General features: G+C 44.0%; 1 protein-coding gene and 3 pseudogenes across 1 annotated transcript; 3 read left to right on the top strand and 1 right to left on the bottom strand.

The window, feature by feature from the left end:
• Positions 1 to 407, top strand: LOC140189900 (histone H2A-like; annotated as a pseudogene).
• A 4,600-nt stretch (positions 408 to 5,007) lies between these two features.
• Positions 5,008 to 19,670, bottom strand: part of LOC140189847 (histone H2AX-like) — an 836,563-nt pseudogene continuing 821,900 nt past the window's right edge.
• Positions 13,129 to 13,507, top strand: LOC140189848 (histone H2B 1/2-like; annotated as a pseudogene).
• On the top strand, positions 14,355 to 18,571 carry LOC140189884 (histone H2A.J-like). The gene is made up of 2 exons (XM_072246223.1): positions 14,355 to 14,741; positions 18,530 to 18,571. The coding sequence occupies exons 1-2, from the start codon at positions 14,355 to 14,357 to the stop codon at positions 18,569 to 18,571; spliced, it is 429 nt and encodes a 142-aa protein (XP_072102324.1).

Raw genomic sequence — 19,670 nt, 5'->3', positions numbered from 1 at the left:
ATGAGTGGACGAGTTAAAACTGGTGGTAAGGCTAAGAGTAAGCCTAAGTCTCATTCGTCCAGGGCAGGACTGCAGTTCCCAGTGGGTGGGCCATTGTTCACAGGCTCCTGAGAAAGGGTAACTATGCTGAGCAGGTGGGTGCTGGAGCCCTGGTCTATCTGGCTGCTGTGCTCGAGTATCTGACAACTGAAATTCTTGAGCTGGCCGGCAACATGGCCTGGGACAACAAAAAGACCTGCATCATCCCCAGGCATCTGCAGCTGGCGGTCCACAATGATGAAGAGCTCAACAAGCTGCTGGGAGGAGTGACTGTCACTCAGGGCAGTGTGCTGCCCAATATCCAGGCCATTTTGTTGCCCAAAAAAAATCAACGGACGCACCAACCCAAAGGCCAAATGAATCTGTGAGATAATCGATCAATGACACAAAGGCTCTTTTCAGAGCCCCTCACAGTGTCTGTGGAAGGGCTGAGCTGGGGTGACTTGTGGAGTGTGTGTCAGTGTACCTGGAGCAGAGAAGCCAAACCAGCCAGGTCTTGACACTTTCCTGAAATAAACTATTAACTTTTATCTGAGCACATTGTGAAAACTCAGCTCAAAGTCACCCTGAATGCCTTCATTCCTCCATATCAGATATTTTACAGCGAATGAGGAAGTTATCTTGGGCTCGCCTGTACTACTTTGAGCAGTAGCAAGCAGACCGATTCACTAATGAATGGGTGACAAAAAGGAAATTCTCCATGCTAACCTCAGTCCCCAAAAAGCCTTCCAAGATTATAATTTTCTTCTATTTGTCCAAAAATAAATGCAGATATATGTCAGGACGCTGAAGCAGGGACCCGATTTCAGAGCAAGTACTGTGTGCACTCTGATACTTACTGGGTAGCAAATCCAGAGGGGGCAACAAAGTTGGTGTCAAAGTTCAGGCAGAGATCAAAACATCCAGAGAAATCCAAAAACCAGAAATGGGAAACAGGAAGAGTCGATATTCAGATGGACAGAGTACAGACACGAATGCTGGAAAGGCTCAGGAAAATTCACCCAGTGCCCCAGGGGCCCTCTGGAACCCTTCCCTCTGTGGCATTGCTGAAGGCGAACATCAATAGGGATGGCCAAATCCACCAGGGCTTCAAAAGTGGCAGGTAAGTCCTGGGTGACCAGCTTATCTTTGATGTCTTTGGAGAGGCTGTTCAGGAAGGTGTCGGACTGTGCCTCCAAGTTCCAGCGGCTGGAGGTAGCTAGTGTCCAGAACTCTATGGCATAATCTGACTCAGATCTGCACCCCTGGTGCATGTGCAGCATTTCACGGGCAGCCTCTCTCTGATGTTTGGAGCAATCAAACACCTCTCTCATCTCCTCAGAAAATAACTGAGAACTACTGCAGAAAGGGGATGCCTGCCTCCCAGATGGCTGTTCCCCATTCCCTCACCTGACCGGACAGTTGGGTGATGATGTAGGCTACCCTGGCTCGATCAGTCAGAAATGTTTTTTGTAATTCAGAAGTGAGGGTGCACTGGGAAAGAAAAGAGCAGCAGGTACCAGGCTCACCTGAGTACTTTTCTAGAGGAGGCAGATGGGGCTCTTGGACGGGAGGAGCATGTGAGGACGCAGAGGGCAGGGTGGAAGATGCAGTCACAGAATCTTGATGGGCACTCTGGGACAGCTGGAGTGACTGAGTCTAGGCCACAAGATTGGCTACGTTGGCAGAAAGCGACTCCGCTGCCCTGAACGTAGACTCCAGCTGGTTCTGGAGTCACACCAGCATCAACTCCTTTTGTTCCAGGATAGTTCCAGATGACTGGGGTCTGATGGATCCATTCTGGCCAGATTGCACTGTCAGGACGCTGAAGCAGGGACCTAATTGCAGACCAAGTACTGTGCGCACTGTGATAGTTACTGAGTAGCAAATCCAGAGGGGCAACAAAGTTGGCATTAAAGTTCAGGCAGAGATCAAAACATCCAGAAAAATCCAAATAACAGAATCGGGAAACAGGCAGAGTCGATACTCAGATGGACAGAGCACAGATACGAAAGCTGGAAAAGCTCAGGAAAATTCACTGGCACGATCTGGCAACAAATAGGTGAAAACACTGGACTGAAATACACTGAGGAATAGACAGAGAGGCAGAAGATAAGTGGAACATAATGAGACACAGGTGGCAGCAATACTGGTAATAATGAGAAGCAGATGAGAGACAGAGTACTCAGTAATATAGGGGCCGGAGTAGAGCAGGAGCAGGGACAGAACCACCTGGCAATACAAAACCACAGACTGACTACTATTGCGAATACACAAAAAGACAGAGTTCAACTGGAGGTACTGACAATATGTGGACAGGACTTCACCGTAACAGGGTCCCCACTCACTTACAATAAAGACCGTGTGAGAATTCATCATGCAAGATTATTTGAGATTAATCTTCACTTCCCATTTCCACTGGTAATCGATTGAAATAAAAGCTGTACAACCCATCAGATTGTAGACAGGTCACCACTTACAAACTGCAATCGGAGCAGAGACTGTAGTGTTAGTGGTTCTGTAAAAGGACACTGAGTGATCGCGAGTTGAAATACGATTCCTGCCCTTTACAACACAGGAGTACTACAGTTAATACATCGCTTTCACAGCAACAACTAACATCTTCACCTCAATTCACTCTATATGTAAAACTTTGTATGTGAGAATCGCGACAAACTGACATAAGTGTCGGAGCAGTGAGCCGGAAGTGTGTGTGGGGGGGGGGGGGGGGAACAACGGGATTGCATAGATCAATCGAAAATTTATAGAAACAATATTACCTTAAAGAGTAAAAAGCTCCAAAGAGATGCTTGTAGCGATCCAAAATCGAATCATTAGTACAACTCTTCCGCGGAAACTGAGTGGCTCTTAAAAGAGCCGTTGGCATTATCATATCAGCACTCTGTCCCCTCACTTAGAGCTGCTGTACTTGGTTACCGCTTTTCTCCCTTCCGACTCGGCGTGCTTGGCCGGCTCCCTGGGCGGCAGAAGGTGCACTGCGGTCTGGATCTCCCGAGAGGCGAGGGTCGATCGCTTGTTATAATGAGCCAAACGGGAAGCCTCGCCAGCGATGCGCTCAAAAATGTCGTTCACGAACGAATTCATGATACTCATGGCCTTGGACGATGTGACGGTGACCCTACTTCATCACCTGATAAAGATAAGTGGAGAGCAACTCTCCTTCCTCGTCCTCTTACGTTTTTATAACAAAATATACTTTATTCAAAAATAAAATTATGTACAATAAATCATTCAATGGCTGTCAGTCATTTATAGATGTTCCCATTACGGTGCACACTTTTAGCCACCCACGTGGCACTCCGTTGTTTCACCTTCCCACACCATTGTTGAGGGGTATACTCCCCGCCACCGGACGCCTCCCCGTTTTGAATGCGGTTTTCTTGGCACCCTTCATGGAAGCTTTCAGGAGCTCACGTATTTACGCGGCATATTTCGGACACGGTAAGAGATGGAAATACTCGGGGCGCGGAACAAATAGCAAGTGTCGCCCCGCCTTATGCTAATGAAGAATCGTAATGTTTAGGTTCTCATTGGTAGATTTGGACGAATGAGTTAACATTTCAATCTAACGCTTTGATTGGATAATGTGAATGGGCCAAATACATCCCAGGGTGATACAATTAGCAGGGTTTATTGGGTCCCCACCCTATTTTGTACCGCGGACCGGTTTAATATTGACAATATTCTTGCGGTGTCCGTGACTGAATGCTGCCGACTGGCACACTCTCGTCTGCACTCAAACTTGGTGCAGCCACCGCGAAGGCCCGGTGGGGAAGGACCACAGTTTAACGTTCATCACCCGTAGGAGGGGGAGAGGTTGGGTGGGGAGGAGACCTACCCTCATCAGCGGTGTGGACAGATAATCAACATGGTGCCCAAGGAGTGGGTGGAATTGTTAATTTGGGAAAGTATTAGAGCCATTGCCTGCCTTTATTGTTGAAAATTTTGATTGTTAATAAGTCTTAACTCTTGACCAAGGGTTGAGAGTAAACGCATGATTTACTGTAAACATCTTTCATTTGTAAATGAACAGAGAGTCAACGCAAAATTTTTACTGTTAATAACTATTGAATAAGGACTCACAGTCAACGAATGGTTTTCTTGTATGTAATTATTTTTATTTTGTAATATTTCTGAATAAAGTATTTTTGGAAAAAAAAATATTCTTGCGGACCGGCCGGGGGGGCGGGGAGGTTAATCACGACCGGAATATAGGTGATAAGTCAACTATAAGTCACTTATAAGTGGCTAATACACTCAATTTCGTTTCTAAATGGGTTTATCTAACGAATTTAATATTAAACACACAGCGCATATTTTCCTCGCATGAATAAGTCAATTATTAACACAAAATACTCTGCAGATGCTGGGGTCAAAGCAACACTCACAACACGCTGCGGGGGGGATCCCACGGTTTGTACTCCCGCAGAAAACGCCCTCAGCTCCGAACGCGATTCAGTAAACCACCGCACATCTAAACCGGCTTGTTTAGAAGATAAATGTAAGTAAAGCTACGATAATTTTCGTCTTTCTGCAAAATTAACTTCCTCAACCATTCCAGATAACAGCCAAATATTCGGAGCGGATGATTTCGGACTGGCTGCCAATCACAGACTTCGGTACCCGGGCAGAGATTATATTCACCCCACCCGCCCGTAGCTGTTCTGGAAAAGGCGTCTGCTTGAAATCGATGACATGCATGAAGCCGATCGCACCGCTGTGTATAATAGATGCAGTCGAAGCAGACATTCAACTCTAATAGTCAACTAAGGAACCAGCTCCGACTGGGCACCCACCGTTCACCCTGTCAGTTTCGCACCGGCAAGGCATTTTAATGCGCCCTGCTTAAAAATTAGCACAAAAATCTAAACCGAAACTGAGCCCTTTCCCCCGCGCTCATGATATCCGCAGAGCAGCCCTTTCACAGGCACTGTGAGAGGCTCTGAAAAGAGCCTTTGAGTCACTGGGTTCAGAGTCTGTCGTTTCACTTGCTGGCTCCGCCGGTTTTCTTGGGCAACAGCACGGCCTGCATGTTGGGCAGTACCCCACCCTGAGCGATGGTCACCCCTCCGAGCAGCTTGTTGAGCTCCTCGTCGTTGCGGACGGCCAGCTGCAGATGCCTGGGGATGATGCGGGTCTTTTTGTTGTCCCGGGCCGCGTTGCCGGCCAGCTCAAGGATTTCAGCGGTCAGATACTCGAGCACAGCAGCCAGATAGACCGGGGCTCCGGCACCCACCCGCTCAGCATAGTTACCCTTTCTTAGGAGCCTGTGAACACGGCCCACTGGGAACTGCAGTCCTGCCCGGGACGAGCGCGATTTGGCCTTGGACCGAGTTTTCCCACTGGTTTTTCCTCATTCACTCATACTCACAATCTCGGTAATTCTTCACAGACAATGAGAAATCGCATCGGGCCCTCGCCCTTCTTGTACCTTTTGGGGGAATGCAGCGGAACGTGTCTGATTGGTGCAACTAAGTCCAATCGCATTGAAAGAACCAATAAAACAATTGGAAAGCTGCCTTATTCACCAATCAAGAGACAACAGCAGAAGCGCGGAAAATAACCGCTTCCTCTCCCAAAACAAACTGAAACTTGAAACAGCCCGCCAAAAATCCTTTGTTTAAACCTTATCTAAAATCAAATCATTGCAGGTCTCTTTGTCGAATTCGTCTCCCCAATCAACCATTACTGAATTCCGCCACATTTATCATAAGTGTAGCTATTTTTGTAACAGTGTCTGGTGATTTATTTCGCCAATTTCTTTCAAAGATCGATTGTCAGCTTCTGTTCGCGGTCATTGCATGAACCGCGTCAGGTTACTAATGCGTTACTCTTTTCAAACTGCGAATGGAGTCTAGCCTGCAGTTTTTGCAATTTAAAGGGGAACAAGGGAAGTCAGAGCCAACATAAAAAAAAGGCAAAGAGAGGGCGTATAATGGAGCAAAAACTAGTGGGGTTAGAGGATCGGAAATCTTTTAAAAAACAACACAAGTGAAATAGAGTCATAATGATGGAATCCGAAGGTAAACTAAGCAATAATAATCAAGAGGAGACCAAAAGTTTCTTCAGATGTATAAAGAGGCAAGTGTTCCACAAGTGTCTGCATTAGGACAGCTTCTCTCGTTATATGTCAATGACCTGGATGATGCAATTGTTGGCTTTGTGCCAAGTTTGTGGATGATACAAAGATAAGTGGAGATACAAGCAGACTATCTGCAGAAGGACAGACAGATAAGGAGAATGGGCAAAGAAGTAGCAGATTGAATATGGTGTCAGGAAGTGTTTGGTTATGCACTATCGTAGAAAAAAAATAAAAGCATAGATTATTTCTAAATGGGGGAAAAATCAAAATATCTGAGGTGCAGACGTCCTTGTGAGAAATTGTGCAGGATTTCCTAAAGGTTAATTTGCAGTTTGAGTCAGTGGTGAGGAAGGCAAATGCAATATTGGCACTTATTTCAGAAAAATAGAATATAAAAGCAAGAATGCAATGTTGAGACTTTATAAAGCATCGGTAAGGCCTCACTGAGTACAGTGAGCAGTTGAGGGACCGTTATCTAAGAAAAGGTGTGCTGATATTTAGAGGTTGGAAGAAGATTCAAAAATAATTCTGTGATTGGAACTTGGCATATGAAGAGCTTTTGATGGTTCTGAGTCTCTACTTACTAGAATGCTGAAGAATGAGAAAACCACATTAAAAGATATCAAATGTTAAAAGGCCTTGATAGAGTAGAAATGATGAGAAATTTTCCTATCCTGGAGGAGTTTAAGACTAGTTGCATCCTTGTTTAAGTATCTGAAGGGGCTGCTGCTCAGGTTCTGCTTGTACCTCAGCCCTATGCTCCTCAGTGAGGAGGATCTACTGGTGGGCTTGCTCCTGGGCCTGGCCAAGATGGCCATTCACAGGTTCAGGTGGCGGAAAGTCTCCCAGGACCGACTGCCTGCCCCTCTTCTGAGGATACATTTGTGCCCGGCTGTCGTTGGAGAGTGAGCATGCGGTCACAATGGGTACAGTGGGTGATTTCCCGGAGCAGTGGGCTCCCTGGAATCGACTATTTTCAGAGTCAATTCAAAGTGAATGTTTTCACTTTGTGTACTTGTGTAAATTAAACTTTTATAGTTTTGTAAAAAAAAATAGAGGGACATCTATTTAGAAGGGAGATGAGGGGGAATACTGTTAGCCAGACAGTGGTGAATGTGTGGAATTGCTTGCCACAGGCAGCCGTGGAGGCTAAGGGATTTAAGGCAGACGTTGAGAGATTTTTTTATTAGTCAAGGCCTAAAGGGTTACGAAGGGAAGCCAGGAGATTATGACTGAGAGGGAAATGGATCAGCCATGATGAAATGGCAGAGTAAACTCGATGGACCAAATGACCTAATTCTGATCCTACAGTATATCTGATGGTCTTCTGGCATTTAAACCGGTATGGCCAAGGAATCAGACTAGATAACAACACAGTTATGTTGTAAATCCTCTATCCACTGCAAGGTAAGAAGGGTTGCTGCCATTTCAACAGTACAAGCTGAAAGATCACTAGATAATCTTTTACTAACACCTGAAATTCTGGGATAAAGACAGCTGCACTGATGTTATGAGATACTAGGCCTTTAGAACCTTGACCTCCCCAAAGTTCTTCCTTCAGTCCTGACGAAAGGTTTTGGCTAGAAACGTTGACTAATCTTTTCAACTGATGCTGACTGACCTGCTGAGTTCCTCCAGCACATTGTGAGTGTTCCTTTGACAACAGCATTTGTAGATTATTTTGTGTTTAGAACCTTCTGTAAACAATGGAACTATTCCATCATATTGATTATACATATAGTCACCACTACTTCAGTTACTTCTGTAGTAACGTCAATATATCTGTTATCGATACTTGGAGACCACAAATTATTTCACCCCAGCTGGGAACATACTTTGCCTGTGAAATGAAGTTTTCTTCTGTAATTCAATAAAATTGTCTGGGACCATGTACTGAGAACACATCAGCATTAGTTCACAAGAGATCAGTCCTTCAACTGCATTTATTGTGCAAGGGATTCACTATGCCTGACATCTGACATGATGCATTGCCAGGAAATTCATGGAGAACTGTGGTGTGGGAAGGGTTCACTCACTCATTCAGCCAGCGAGTTTACACTGAGGGGAGGCTGTTCACCTGCTCAGACTGTGGGAAGGGATTTATTCAATAATCTGCCCTACAGAGACACTTTGGGGAGAGGCTGTTCACTTGTTCAGACTGTGGGAAGGGACCCACTCAGTCATCTCAACTGAAGGTACGTCATCAAATTCATACTGGACAGGAGACTTTCTCCTGCTCAGACTGTGAGAAGGGATTCACACAATTATCCACCATACAGAGACACCAGCGAGTTCACACTAGGGAGAGTCCTCTCAACTGCTCTATAAGTGAAAAGGGATTCACTCGGTCATCGGTCATACTGGGGAGAGGCCATTCACCTGTTTTGACTAGGAAGAGATTCACTCAGTCATCTGATTTACAGAGTCAGCAGTCAGTTCACACTGGGGAGAGGCCATTCACCTCTTCAGACTGTGGGAAGGGATTCACTTGCTCATCTGACCTACAGAGATACCAGTGAGTTCACCTTGGAGAGAAACCACTCACCTTCTCAGATTATGCAAAGGGATTCACTCATTCATTTGAACTGAAGCTGCGTCAATGAATTCACACACGGGAGAATCCATTCAACCTGCTCTGAATATGGGAAGGGATTCACTTACTCATCCCTCTTTGTGACACACTGATAGACTGAGTTTGCACCGAGGAAAAAGTTTAAATCAGCTGCGTGCTTGATATTTAAGCATTACAGTAGTTGAATCCAGAGGCATGTTCAGAAGTGACTTTTGGTGTTGAATTTTGCAATTATTGCTGCACTCAGTTCTACAGCTGGTCACTGGGCATGGGAAGAATTTCTTCTGTTGATGTTTAATAGGATCTGATGTTCTTATTCTGCATCTGTGACTAATAAATCAGTTCTACTTTAAACTCTGTCTCAGATACCTAGTGAATCTACAACACCCACAGTGTACAGAAGGGAGTCAACTCAGCCCGGCTGCTCCCTGACAGTGTTTCTGTTCCCCAACAGTCCTTGTTAATCCATTCTTGCTGTTCACCATCCCCACTCTCTCTGTGGTGGTGGATCCCCAACAGAGGTGTCCCTTGTATTTCCTATATGAATTTCTGCAGACTGAAAATGACAACGAGCTGACTTCAGTTATGTCCCCCATGTTCTTCATCCCTCAAATTTCTTAGCTGAGGAAAACTGATATTGGTCACTAACCTCCTGCTAAACCAGCTCATTCATTGTCATGGGACAGTTTCACTGCTTCGAAAGTGCAGAGTCTCACACAGCTGGGTTGATAGAATACACCGCGGTCTACTAAAGTCTGAAAGCAGAATGGGGGACCAATTCAGTGAAACAGAGTCTGAAACCAGAGCTGTCTCAGCACAGGTGCTGAGCTTGGGGCTCCAGACAGTGGTAGGGGTAATGATGATGAGTGGGGGTGTAGCAAAGGATTACTGAACAGCAACGTTTGGGAGCTGATCGACAGAGAAAATAAAACTAGCTTGACTGACTGCTGACACACACAGTGCCTGTTAACATTGAGTATATTGCTTGCGAGAGTTTCTGTTACACTATTAAGGATGATAGGATGATTTGGTAAGTGAATACGTGGCTGAGGAACTAGTGCAGTGGTTCATATTTATCAATCATTAGAATCTCTTCTGGGGAAGGTACGACATTTATGAAAGGGATGGGTGACACCTGATCCCAAGAAGAACTGATATCCGTGCCGGCAGGTTTACTAGAGTTGGTCTGGAGGGTTTAAACTAATTTGTCAGGGGGATGGGAACTGGAGTCATCGTGCTGAGGATGAGGTAGTAGGTTTTCAAATAGAGGCTGTGTGTAGACAGACTGCTAGCAAGGAGGGGCTGATGAGAGAGCAAAATTGTAGTCAATAGGATGACTTGCAATGCATAAGGTGGACAAAATTGGAAGGGGTGAATACAGGACTGAAGGTGTTATATTTGAATGCATGCAGTATATAGAATAATGTAAATTAACTTGTAGCACATTTACACATTGGCATATATGCCCATTGTTGGCATCACTGAATCACAGCTAAAAGTAGATTATAGCTGGTAGCTTAATGTCTGAGGATATACATTGTATTAAAAGAGAGGCAGGTAGGCGAAGGGAGTGGTGTGACTCTGTCCGTAAAAAAATACGTAATCAAATGATTAGAAAGAGGTGACATTGGGCTGGCAGGGGATGAAGTATTGAGGGTAGAGTTCAGGAAGTACAAAGATACAACTCCCTGTATACAGGCTCCAAACAGACATAGTTTGTAAATTACAATGACACATAGAAAATACATGCAAAAAGGGCAATGTTGCAATAGTTATGGCTGAGTTCAATATGCAGGTGGATTGGGAAAATCAGGTTGGGAATTTCTGGAATGCCTATGAGATTCTTTTTTTTTTTAGCAAAGTTTGTGGTTGAGCCCACTAAGGGATGAGCATTGCTAGGTTTGCGCATAGTTTAAGGTGGTGTTAGTTAGTGATCATAAAATGATGGAATTCGCCCTGCAATTTGAGGAGAACATAAAGTCAGATGCATCAATATTACAGTGGAGTAAAGGAGATTTCAGTAGCATAAGAGAGGAACAGGGCAAAATTGATAGAAAAAGAACACTGGCAGGGATAACAGACTAAGCAGCAATAGTTGGAATCTCTAGGAGAAATCTGGAAGACGCAAGATATAAGTATCCCAAAGAGGAGGAGATATTTTAAAGGCAGGATGACACATCTGTGGCTGACTAGAGAAGTGAAAGCCAACGTAAGAAACAAAGGGAAGGCAACTAATTGAGCAAAAGTTAATGGGAAGTTAAACTTTGGGAAGCTTTTAAAACCCAACAAAATGTAACTAAAAAGTCATAAAGCAGGGAAAGATGGAATATGCAGGTAAGCTAGCCAATAATATTACATTGAATGCCAGAAGTCTCTTCAGTTACGAAAAGTGCAAAAGAGAGTTGAGAGTAGTTATCACACTGCTGTGAAATCATGCTGGACAAGTAATAATGGGGCACAAGGAAATGGTGGATGAACTGAATATGTTTTGCTTATGTCTTCACTGTGGAAGGCACTAACTAACAGTACGTCAGAAGTCTGATGGTGTCAAGGGGCAGATGTGTATGAAGCTGCCAGTGCTTGGGAGAAGATTCTTGGGAAACTGAAAGGTCTGAAGGTAGGTAAGTCATTGCACCAGATGGGAAACACCCCAGGGTGCTGAAAGAGGTTACTGAAGAAATTGTGGAGGCATTTTCGTGATCGTTGTAAGGAAGATGGAGGGATATGGACATGGTGTAGGTAGGAGGGATTAGTCTTTGGGTGTTTTTGATTTGCCTTTCAGCTGGTTTGGCACAACATTGTTAGTCGAATGGTCTGTTCCTGTGCTGTATTCTTCTATGTTCTATGTTTCATTTTCTATATTAAAATATTTCATATGCTATAAACTTCTACAGATGTGTTCGTGGAAACTGCATTGACCACTTGGAATGGCAAAACTCAATATTAGTTCCATTAGAAAAATCAGTATCCATCTTCGGGTTCCCCCCACCACCACCTAGGATATGCTCTCATCTCACTACTGCAAGCAGGAGGAAGATAAAAGAACATCAGGACTCAGACCATCAGTTTCAGGAATGGTTATTATCCCTCAACCATCCATCTCTTGAAACAAAGAGGATAAATTCCTTCATCATTGAAACGTTTCCACAAACGTCTCACTTACAAAGGCTCTTCACCTCCAGTTCTCAAGGTATATTGCTTATTTGTATAATATTATTATTTCTTTTTGTATTTGCACATTTCATGCCTTTTGCACACTGGTTGAATGCCCAAATTGATACGGTCTCCCATTTATTTTATTATGGTTAGAATTCTGTTGTGGAGTTATTGAATATGCCTGGAAGAAAATAAATTATGCTTGTTGATAGTGACATATACTTTATTGTCACCAAACAATTGATACTAGAACATATAATCATCACAGCGATATTTGATTCTGCGCTTCCCACTCCCTGGATTACAAATATTAAATATTAAAAATAGTAAAAATTTATAAATATAAAAACTTGAATTATAAATCATAAATAGAAAATAGAAAAATGGAAAGTAAGGTAGCGCGAAAAAACCGAGAGGCAGGTCTGGATATTTGGAGGGTACAGCCCAGATCCGGGTCAGGATCCGTTCAGCAGTCTTATCACAGTTGGAAAGAAGCTGTTCCCAAATCTGGCCATATGAGTCTTCAAGCTCCTGAGCCTTTTTCCGGCGGGAAGAAGGATGAAAAGTGTGTTGGCTGGGTGGGTCATGCCCTTGATTATCCTGGCAGCACTGCTCCGACAGCGTGCGGTGTAAAGTGAGTCCAAGGATGGAAGATTGGTTTGTGTGATGTGCTCCGCTGTGTTCACGATCTTCTGCAGCTTCTTTCGGTCTTGGACAGGACAACTTCCATACCAGTTGTGATGCACCCTAGAAGAATGTTTTCTACAGTGCATCTATAAAAATTAGTGAGGGTTTTAGGGGACAGGCCAAATTTCTTCAGTTTTCTCAGGAAGTAAGGGTGCTGGTGGGCCTTCTTGGCAGTTAATTCTGCTTGGTTGGACCAAATCAGGTCATTTGGACTTTAATAATAAATTTACTTTCAACTTGCCATCAGAATGTGTTCTTATTCCATGTGCATCTATATTTTCTGTTTTCCTTTGTGTAATTTCAACCCCAACTCTCTCTGGTTGGCAAGGTTCCCAGTCCGCACTGTTAGTCAAACTGAATGTGTGCGGTTTCTGTTGGTGGAGTGAGCGATTTCAATTTGTTCCTTCTGATAACCAGTTAACGGATTGGATTGTTCGAAATAAATTCGATGGGAGAGTCATCTCTTCCATCAGCTAATGAAATATGCTCAGATTCCCCATGTCTTATTACCATTCTGCTGTCAGTTCTGCCTATTTAATTTTGGCTCCGAAAATTATTCTACTTATTTCTGGGTCTCAAGTTGACTGAAGAAATGCCTGATCAGAAACCTGCTCCCTAGAAGGGCGCTCAGAAAGTGCTCCAGAAACCAACAGGCAAATCTGGCAAGAAGCGCAGGCGGCTGAGGGCTGAGGAAGGAGAGTTACTGCATCTATATCTACAAAGTGATGAAGCAAGTTCACCCCGACACCAGCATCTCTTCCAAGGCCATGAGCATCATGAACTCATCTGTGAATGACATTATTGAATGCATTGCAGGTGAGGCTTCCCGACTAGCCCATTACAAAAAGCATTCGACCATCAGCTCCCCGGAGATCCAGACCGCCGTGCGCCTACTGCTGCCTGGGGAGCTGGCCAAGCATGCTGTATTGGAAGGGACAAAGGCAGTGACCAAGTACACCAGCTCCAAGTGAAGAGTGCTGCCAAAACAAACTGAAAACCAAAAGGCTCTTTTAAGAGCCACTCAGTATTTCACTAACAGAGCTGCTCCTTGAGCCAATTCAAATCCTATTCATGTTAATCAGAATATGCTGTCCGCTGGTTGGTATTATCCTAATCTCTCATCCAGTTTAATTGCTGTACACATAGAAACATGACCCCTCCTTCTCATCACTTCATCTCGGTAATCACAAATTGTGTCAGTGAAGTGGATATTTCCTGTTCCTTCTCGTTTGATTGTCTTAGGGTATGTGCTTTATTAATTTCTGTCCCATTTTTGGTAATTTTTGAATCCCATTTCAATGCCAGGTGGTTCTTTCACCAATATTTTGTGAAAACTACAGTCAGAGTTCGTTCATAACCTGGTGCAATTCACACACAAGGACTGACCGGGAAATGAAGCTCAGAATCGATTTTTGATCTGAGCCAGGAAATCGTAGAATTAAATCCCCAGACTCTTCTGCAATATTAGCTACACTTAACGATTAGTAGTGATGGACTTTAGTAATAGGTGAATGCGGAGAAGAAGTCGACAAGCAGAACTGTAGTGACTTGATTTTAGATTATGTTTGAACAAAGGATTTTTGGCAGGTACTCTTCAATTTTTTAGGAGAGTAACAGTTATTTTCCGCGCTTTTGTGTTTGATATTGATTGGTAAGTAAGTCTGCTTTCTGATTGGTTCATTTCCTCTATCCTATGAGAGTAACCCTTGTTACATTAATCATAAATGTCTCACTGCATTCCCCTTGAAGGTACAGGAATAACGAGACCCGGAAGCATTTCCTCCCTCTCCGTGAAAAAAAATTGCTGATATTGTGAAAATGAGTGGATGTGGAAAATCCGGCGGCAAAGTTCAGTCCAAGGCCAAGTCTCGCTCGTCCTGCACCGGACTTCAGTTCCCGGTCGGCCGTGTTCACAGGCTTCTGAGAAAGGGTAACTATGCTGAGTGGGTGGGTGCCGGAGCCTTGGTCTATCTGGCTGCTGTGCTCGAGTACCTGATGGCTGAAATCCTTAAGCTGGCCGGCAACGCAGCCCGGGGCAACAAAAAGATCCGTATCATCCCCAGGCATCTGCAGCTGGCAGTCCGCAACAACGAGGAGCTCAACAAGCTGCTGGGAGAGGTGACCATCACTCAGGGCGAGGTGCTGCCCAACAACCAGGCCATACTGTTGCCCAAGAAAACTGGTGGAGCCAGTGTTACGTACCCCGTAACTGGGTTGTCAAACCAGCAGAAATGGATCACTCATTTGGAGTCTGGATTACTAGAACTAAGAAAGTTTTATTAAAGAAACAAGCAACACAGTACTCTAATCAAAAGGATAATGAATGCAACAGTTCAGCAATGATAAACATACATGTACACAGAATTAAGATAACAGGATCAATCAAGCTCTATCGTTGTCTAGGGGTAAATGACCAGTTTCAAAGTGATACAAACTTCAGTTCAATTTAGTTCAGTTCAGTTCGCAGTAAGCACTGCTGTGGCGATGGACAGTGGGGGGAGGGGGGGGAGGAGAGAGAGAGCAAAAACGAATGAATATTCAAAACGGCTTCCACACAGACCTTCGCAGTCAGCTTTCAGGCGAGCCCTTTGTGATGTCATCTGAGGTCACCGACCGTGACCCCTCCATTTCCAGATACGATCGTTTCCCTGCGGTGAACCCGGCACCCAGGCAAGGGTGGACACACACCAGGTTCCCACCGATCGTGCCTTTCCACCCTGAGCGTCTATGGTCTGATCCCGCGACCAGCCATCCAAAAGCTTCCCACCGACTATGAGAGGCGCACCACTTCCAGGGTCTCGTTACCTCGGGGTGTCGTGTGTGTCCTGCCTTAGCGAACCTGCCCCTTTTTATCCCCCTGCTGGGGTATCGCCTGTCCATCACTTCAAACAGTTCAGGGTTCAAAGGGGGAGCCGATCTTGACAGCTCTCCTTCCCTTCATTAACATCTCCAAATGCTGCTCCATTGTTTTCTTTATCTCTCTCTCCCCTGAAGGCAGGTGGCAGACCAACAGTTGATCCCACTGGTGCCAGCCCAAGACAGCTAACATCTTTATCGATGTGTATTCTTGTCACACCAGCAAGTGAAATGACAGAACCTGAAACAAGGAACCCAAAGGCTCTTTTCGGGGCCGCCCACAGTGTCTGTTGAAGGCCTGCTCTGCAGGTATGCTGAGTGCGGGGTAAAGGGCCTGCATTTCGCTGTCACTGCAAAAGATTTCTGAGGAAGTTTTTACATGATGAAGAATGTTATTAAAGTTGTTATGTTACTTAATTTTTCTACACAAGCTGAGTTTCCTGAGGATTGAATATCAGTATAAACCAGTGCCAGGTAGAACATTTGAACAGATTGTAGAGGCATTAGCAATGATCTTTCAAGAATCAGTAGGTTCTGGAATGGTTCTGGAGGACTGGAAAATTGCAAAAATCACTTCGCTCTTCAAGAAGTGAGAGATGCAGAGGAAAGGAAATCATTGGCCAGTAAGTCTGACCATAGCGAATGGGATGATGTTGGAGTTGATTGTGGTGTTGGATACTTGCGAGCACATGATAAAATCGGCCAAAGACAGGATGGTTTCCTTCAGGGAAAATCTGTTGGAATTCTTTGAAGAGATAACAAACAGAATAAACAAAGGAGAATTGATGAATGTTATGTATTTAGATTTTCAGACGCCTTTGACAAGGTTCCACCCTTGAGGCTGCTGAACAAGATGACCCCCACCCCCCATGATATTACGAAAAAAAGATACTGGTGTGGATAGAGCATAGGCAGATTGGCAGGAGGCAAAATGTATGAATAAAAGGAGACTTTTCTGGAGTGCTGCCAGTGATTAGTGTGGTTCCACAGAGGTCTGTGTTGGAACACCTTTTTACACTATATGTCAATGATTCAGATGATGGAATTGAGGGCCTTTTGCTAAGTCTGTGGATGATATAAAGATAGGTGGAGGAGCAGGTAGTGCTGTGGAAGCAAGGAGTCTACAGAAGGACTTAAACAAATTTGGAGAATGAGCGAAGAAGTGGCAGATGGAATACAGATTTGGGAATTGTATGGTAATGTACTCTGTTGAAGAAATAAAAGTGTACACTGCTTCAAATTGGAGAGAAAATTCAGAAATCTGTGAGGAAGAGGGACTTGGGAGTTCTCATGAAGGATCCATTAAAGGTTAGTTTGCTTGTTGAGTCGGCAGTGAAGAAGGCAAATGCAATCTTAGCATTCATTTCAGGAGGACAAGAATTTAAAAGCAAGAATGTAATGTTGAGGTTTTATAAGACACCGATAAGGTCTCATTTGTAGTAGTTTTGGGGATCTTATCTCAGAAAGGATGTGCTGACATTGTGGAAGAATCAAAGAAAGTTCATGAAAATGTGTCCAGGATAGAAAGGCTTTGACATATGAAGACTGTTTGAATGCTCTGGGCTTCTACTTACTTCAATTCCAAAAAATGAGGGGTGACCTCATTGAAACCTATCAAATGTAGAAAGGTCTCAATAAAGTGAATGAGGAGAGAATATTTACTATGGTGTGGGAGTCTGAGGCCAGTGGTCACAGCTTTAAAATAGAGGGATGTCCATTCAGAACAAAGATGAAAATAAATGCATTTAGCTAGAGAGTGGTGAGTCAGTGGAATTCATTGCCACAAGTGACTGTGGAGGCAAAGTGATTGGGTATATTTAAGGAAGAGCTTGATAGATATTTGATTGGTCAAGCCCTGATGTTTTACAGGGAAAAAGCAGGAGATTGGGGCAGAGAGGGAAATGGATCAGCCACGGTGGAGAACACTCGATGGGCCAAATGACTTTTTTCTGTTCCTATGTCTTATGGCATTTAAACCAGTTTAATTGTAACTTCTTCCCTTCTGGGCCCTCACCTCCTCTATAGTGAATTAATATTTTTTTTTCTGAATTTCATATAAATGTCTCCCCTTCAATTGAATGTTCCACAGTCCCTGTCAGATTAATTCCATAAGACCATAAGAGAAAGGAGCAGAAGTCAGCCATTTGGCCCATCGAGTCTGCTCTGCTGTTTTATCATGAGCTGATCCATTCTCCCATTTAGTCCCACTCCCCCGCCTTCTCACCAGAACCTTTGATGCCCTGGCTACTCAGATACATATCAATCTCTGCCTTAAATACACCCAATGACTTGGCCTCCACTGACACCCATGGCAACAAATTCCATAGATTGAGAGAACATGATCCTTATTTAAAACCTTTGCCTCTCTCTTACTTAGTGGATTATCGTTATCAAGAGCACTACCCTTCATGGATTGTTTAGCCAACCTATCAACTACTTCACTTCCATACAGACCGACATGAGCTGTGACCCAGAAAAGCAGACATACATTCCTCAGTACTACAGCTGACTTCCAACAAAACACCTGGACAACTATTGGATAAACCCACCTTAAGACAACGCAATACAGAGAAGGAATCAGGACAGACAACAACACAGTTACCTGTACATTCTCTATCCACTGCAATACAAGAAGGATTGCCACCATTTTAATAATATAAACTGGGAGTTCATTAGATAACCTTTTTCTAATTGACACCTGAAATGCTGGAACATACTGCAGCACCGGTGTTATGAGACACTGGGCCTTTAGACTCATCTGTAAACAATTGAACCATTCCATCGTATTGATGAAGCACCACAGTGCAACCACCAGCTCTTCATTTACACACCCAGCAAATTCTGACAACCTCCCCGGAAGAGTCAAATGTGCTGCAGGTAAAGCAAATAGCCAGGGAACAATAATGGATAAAGCCATGCAGGAGCATGCTCATATTGGATAGTCCCAGGTTATCTGATCATTTCCTTTCCACCCAAAACAGCAAGTCTTGCAAACCTGAAGTTCCAATCTATCAATTGGATGAAGATTCTTTCTGAGTTGGATGATCATCCACACGACCACTGAAGTCTAGCCAATAATTCACAACCATCTTCAATCTTTGCAAATGCAATGACATTTGACCCACTTCTTCCCGCAGAGAAGAAACGGAAGACCTAACTACACCAAAACACAGATGTAAAGCCTGGGCATGAATAACACCCAGACATCTCAAAACTGAGGGGCAGCAGAGCTATATGTAACACAACATCATCTAAATCTTTTGTAATCAATGCATAATACAAAAGAAATCATTGATACCCTATTAACTCCCCAAGGGTCTGGAGATCAAATTCGCAGTCTCTTCCGGTGAGCGTAATAAGTCTTATTTGCCAAAGAACAGATAGCAGAAAGAAAAGCGCCTTTGATAACTGTCAGTTCCCCAGATAACCTGAAAAGCCAGCCAAAAAAGTTATTGATCCGTAGCCTACAATCATATGTTTTGACTCATTAATTTGTGTTCGGTCTTGGTAGAAACTTCATCAGATTATGCACTGGTCCCTCTTGGCAAACTGCTGTCTAAGGAGAGTTTGTAACGTGAAAAAAAAAGTTGTTCTGTGAAAGAACCGGAATTCCAGCGTCCGCAGACTTGTCCCCCGTGAACCTATCATTGACTCGGGAACTGGGGTTGAGAGGAGCAAGCAAAAACGATCAGCCATGAATGAATGAATGAGCAGACTCGATGGGCCAGATTCTACTCCTGTTTTATGGACTCCACTAGAAATAGAACTGGAAAGCTGCATTTATTAAACCTATTCTCCGTAACAGTAACAACCGTAGTCAGCAATAATATGCATTGACTGATTAATTCGAGAAGGAATAATTTCTCAGTATCAGCCTAAATGGCCTGCTTTATTCCTGACAATTTAACTCCCAAAAACCAATCCACTTTATATTCTCATTGCGTCTGTAAATAAACGTCATCATTGGTCTCTCTTATCAAACTGCGGGCTAAGGCCAGTTTGCAACGGGTAAAAAAAAGTTAGTCGTGTGAAAGAACCGGAATGACAGCACCAACAGACCACTGTGTCCTCGTGAAACTATCCTGGAATCGACTAGAAATAAGACTGGGTACTAAAAGTTAAGACTGCATTTACCAAAGCCCATTCTCGATAACAGTAGTAACCACAAATCCCTGGAAATCTTGCCACAAGAAAACATTAGTACACGACAGATATGTGGGACAGGAACACGCGCTGACGGTGAGGGAGAGGTTATATCAGAGGAATGGTGTGGCGGTC

The sequence above is a fragment of the Mobula birostris genome, chromosome 29 (genome assembly GCF_030028105.1).
Source record: "Mobula birostris isolate sMobBir1 chromosome 29, sMobBir1.hap1, whole genome shotgun sequence".
In the NCBI taxonomy this organism is placed as follows: Eukaryota; Metazoa; Chordata; class Chondrichthyes; order Myliobatiformes; family Myliobatidae; genus Mobula; species Mobula birostris.
Note: the sequence above shows the minus strand (reverse complement) of the source record. Positions and strands in the feature narration are given on the sequence as shown.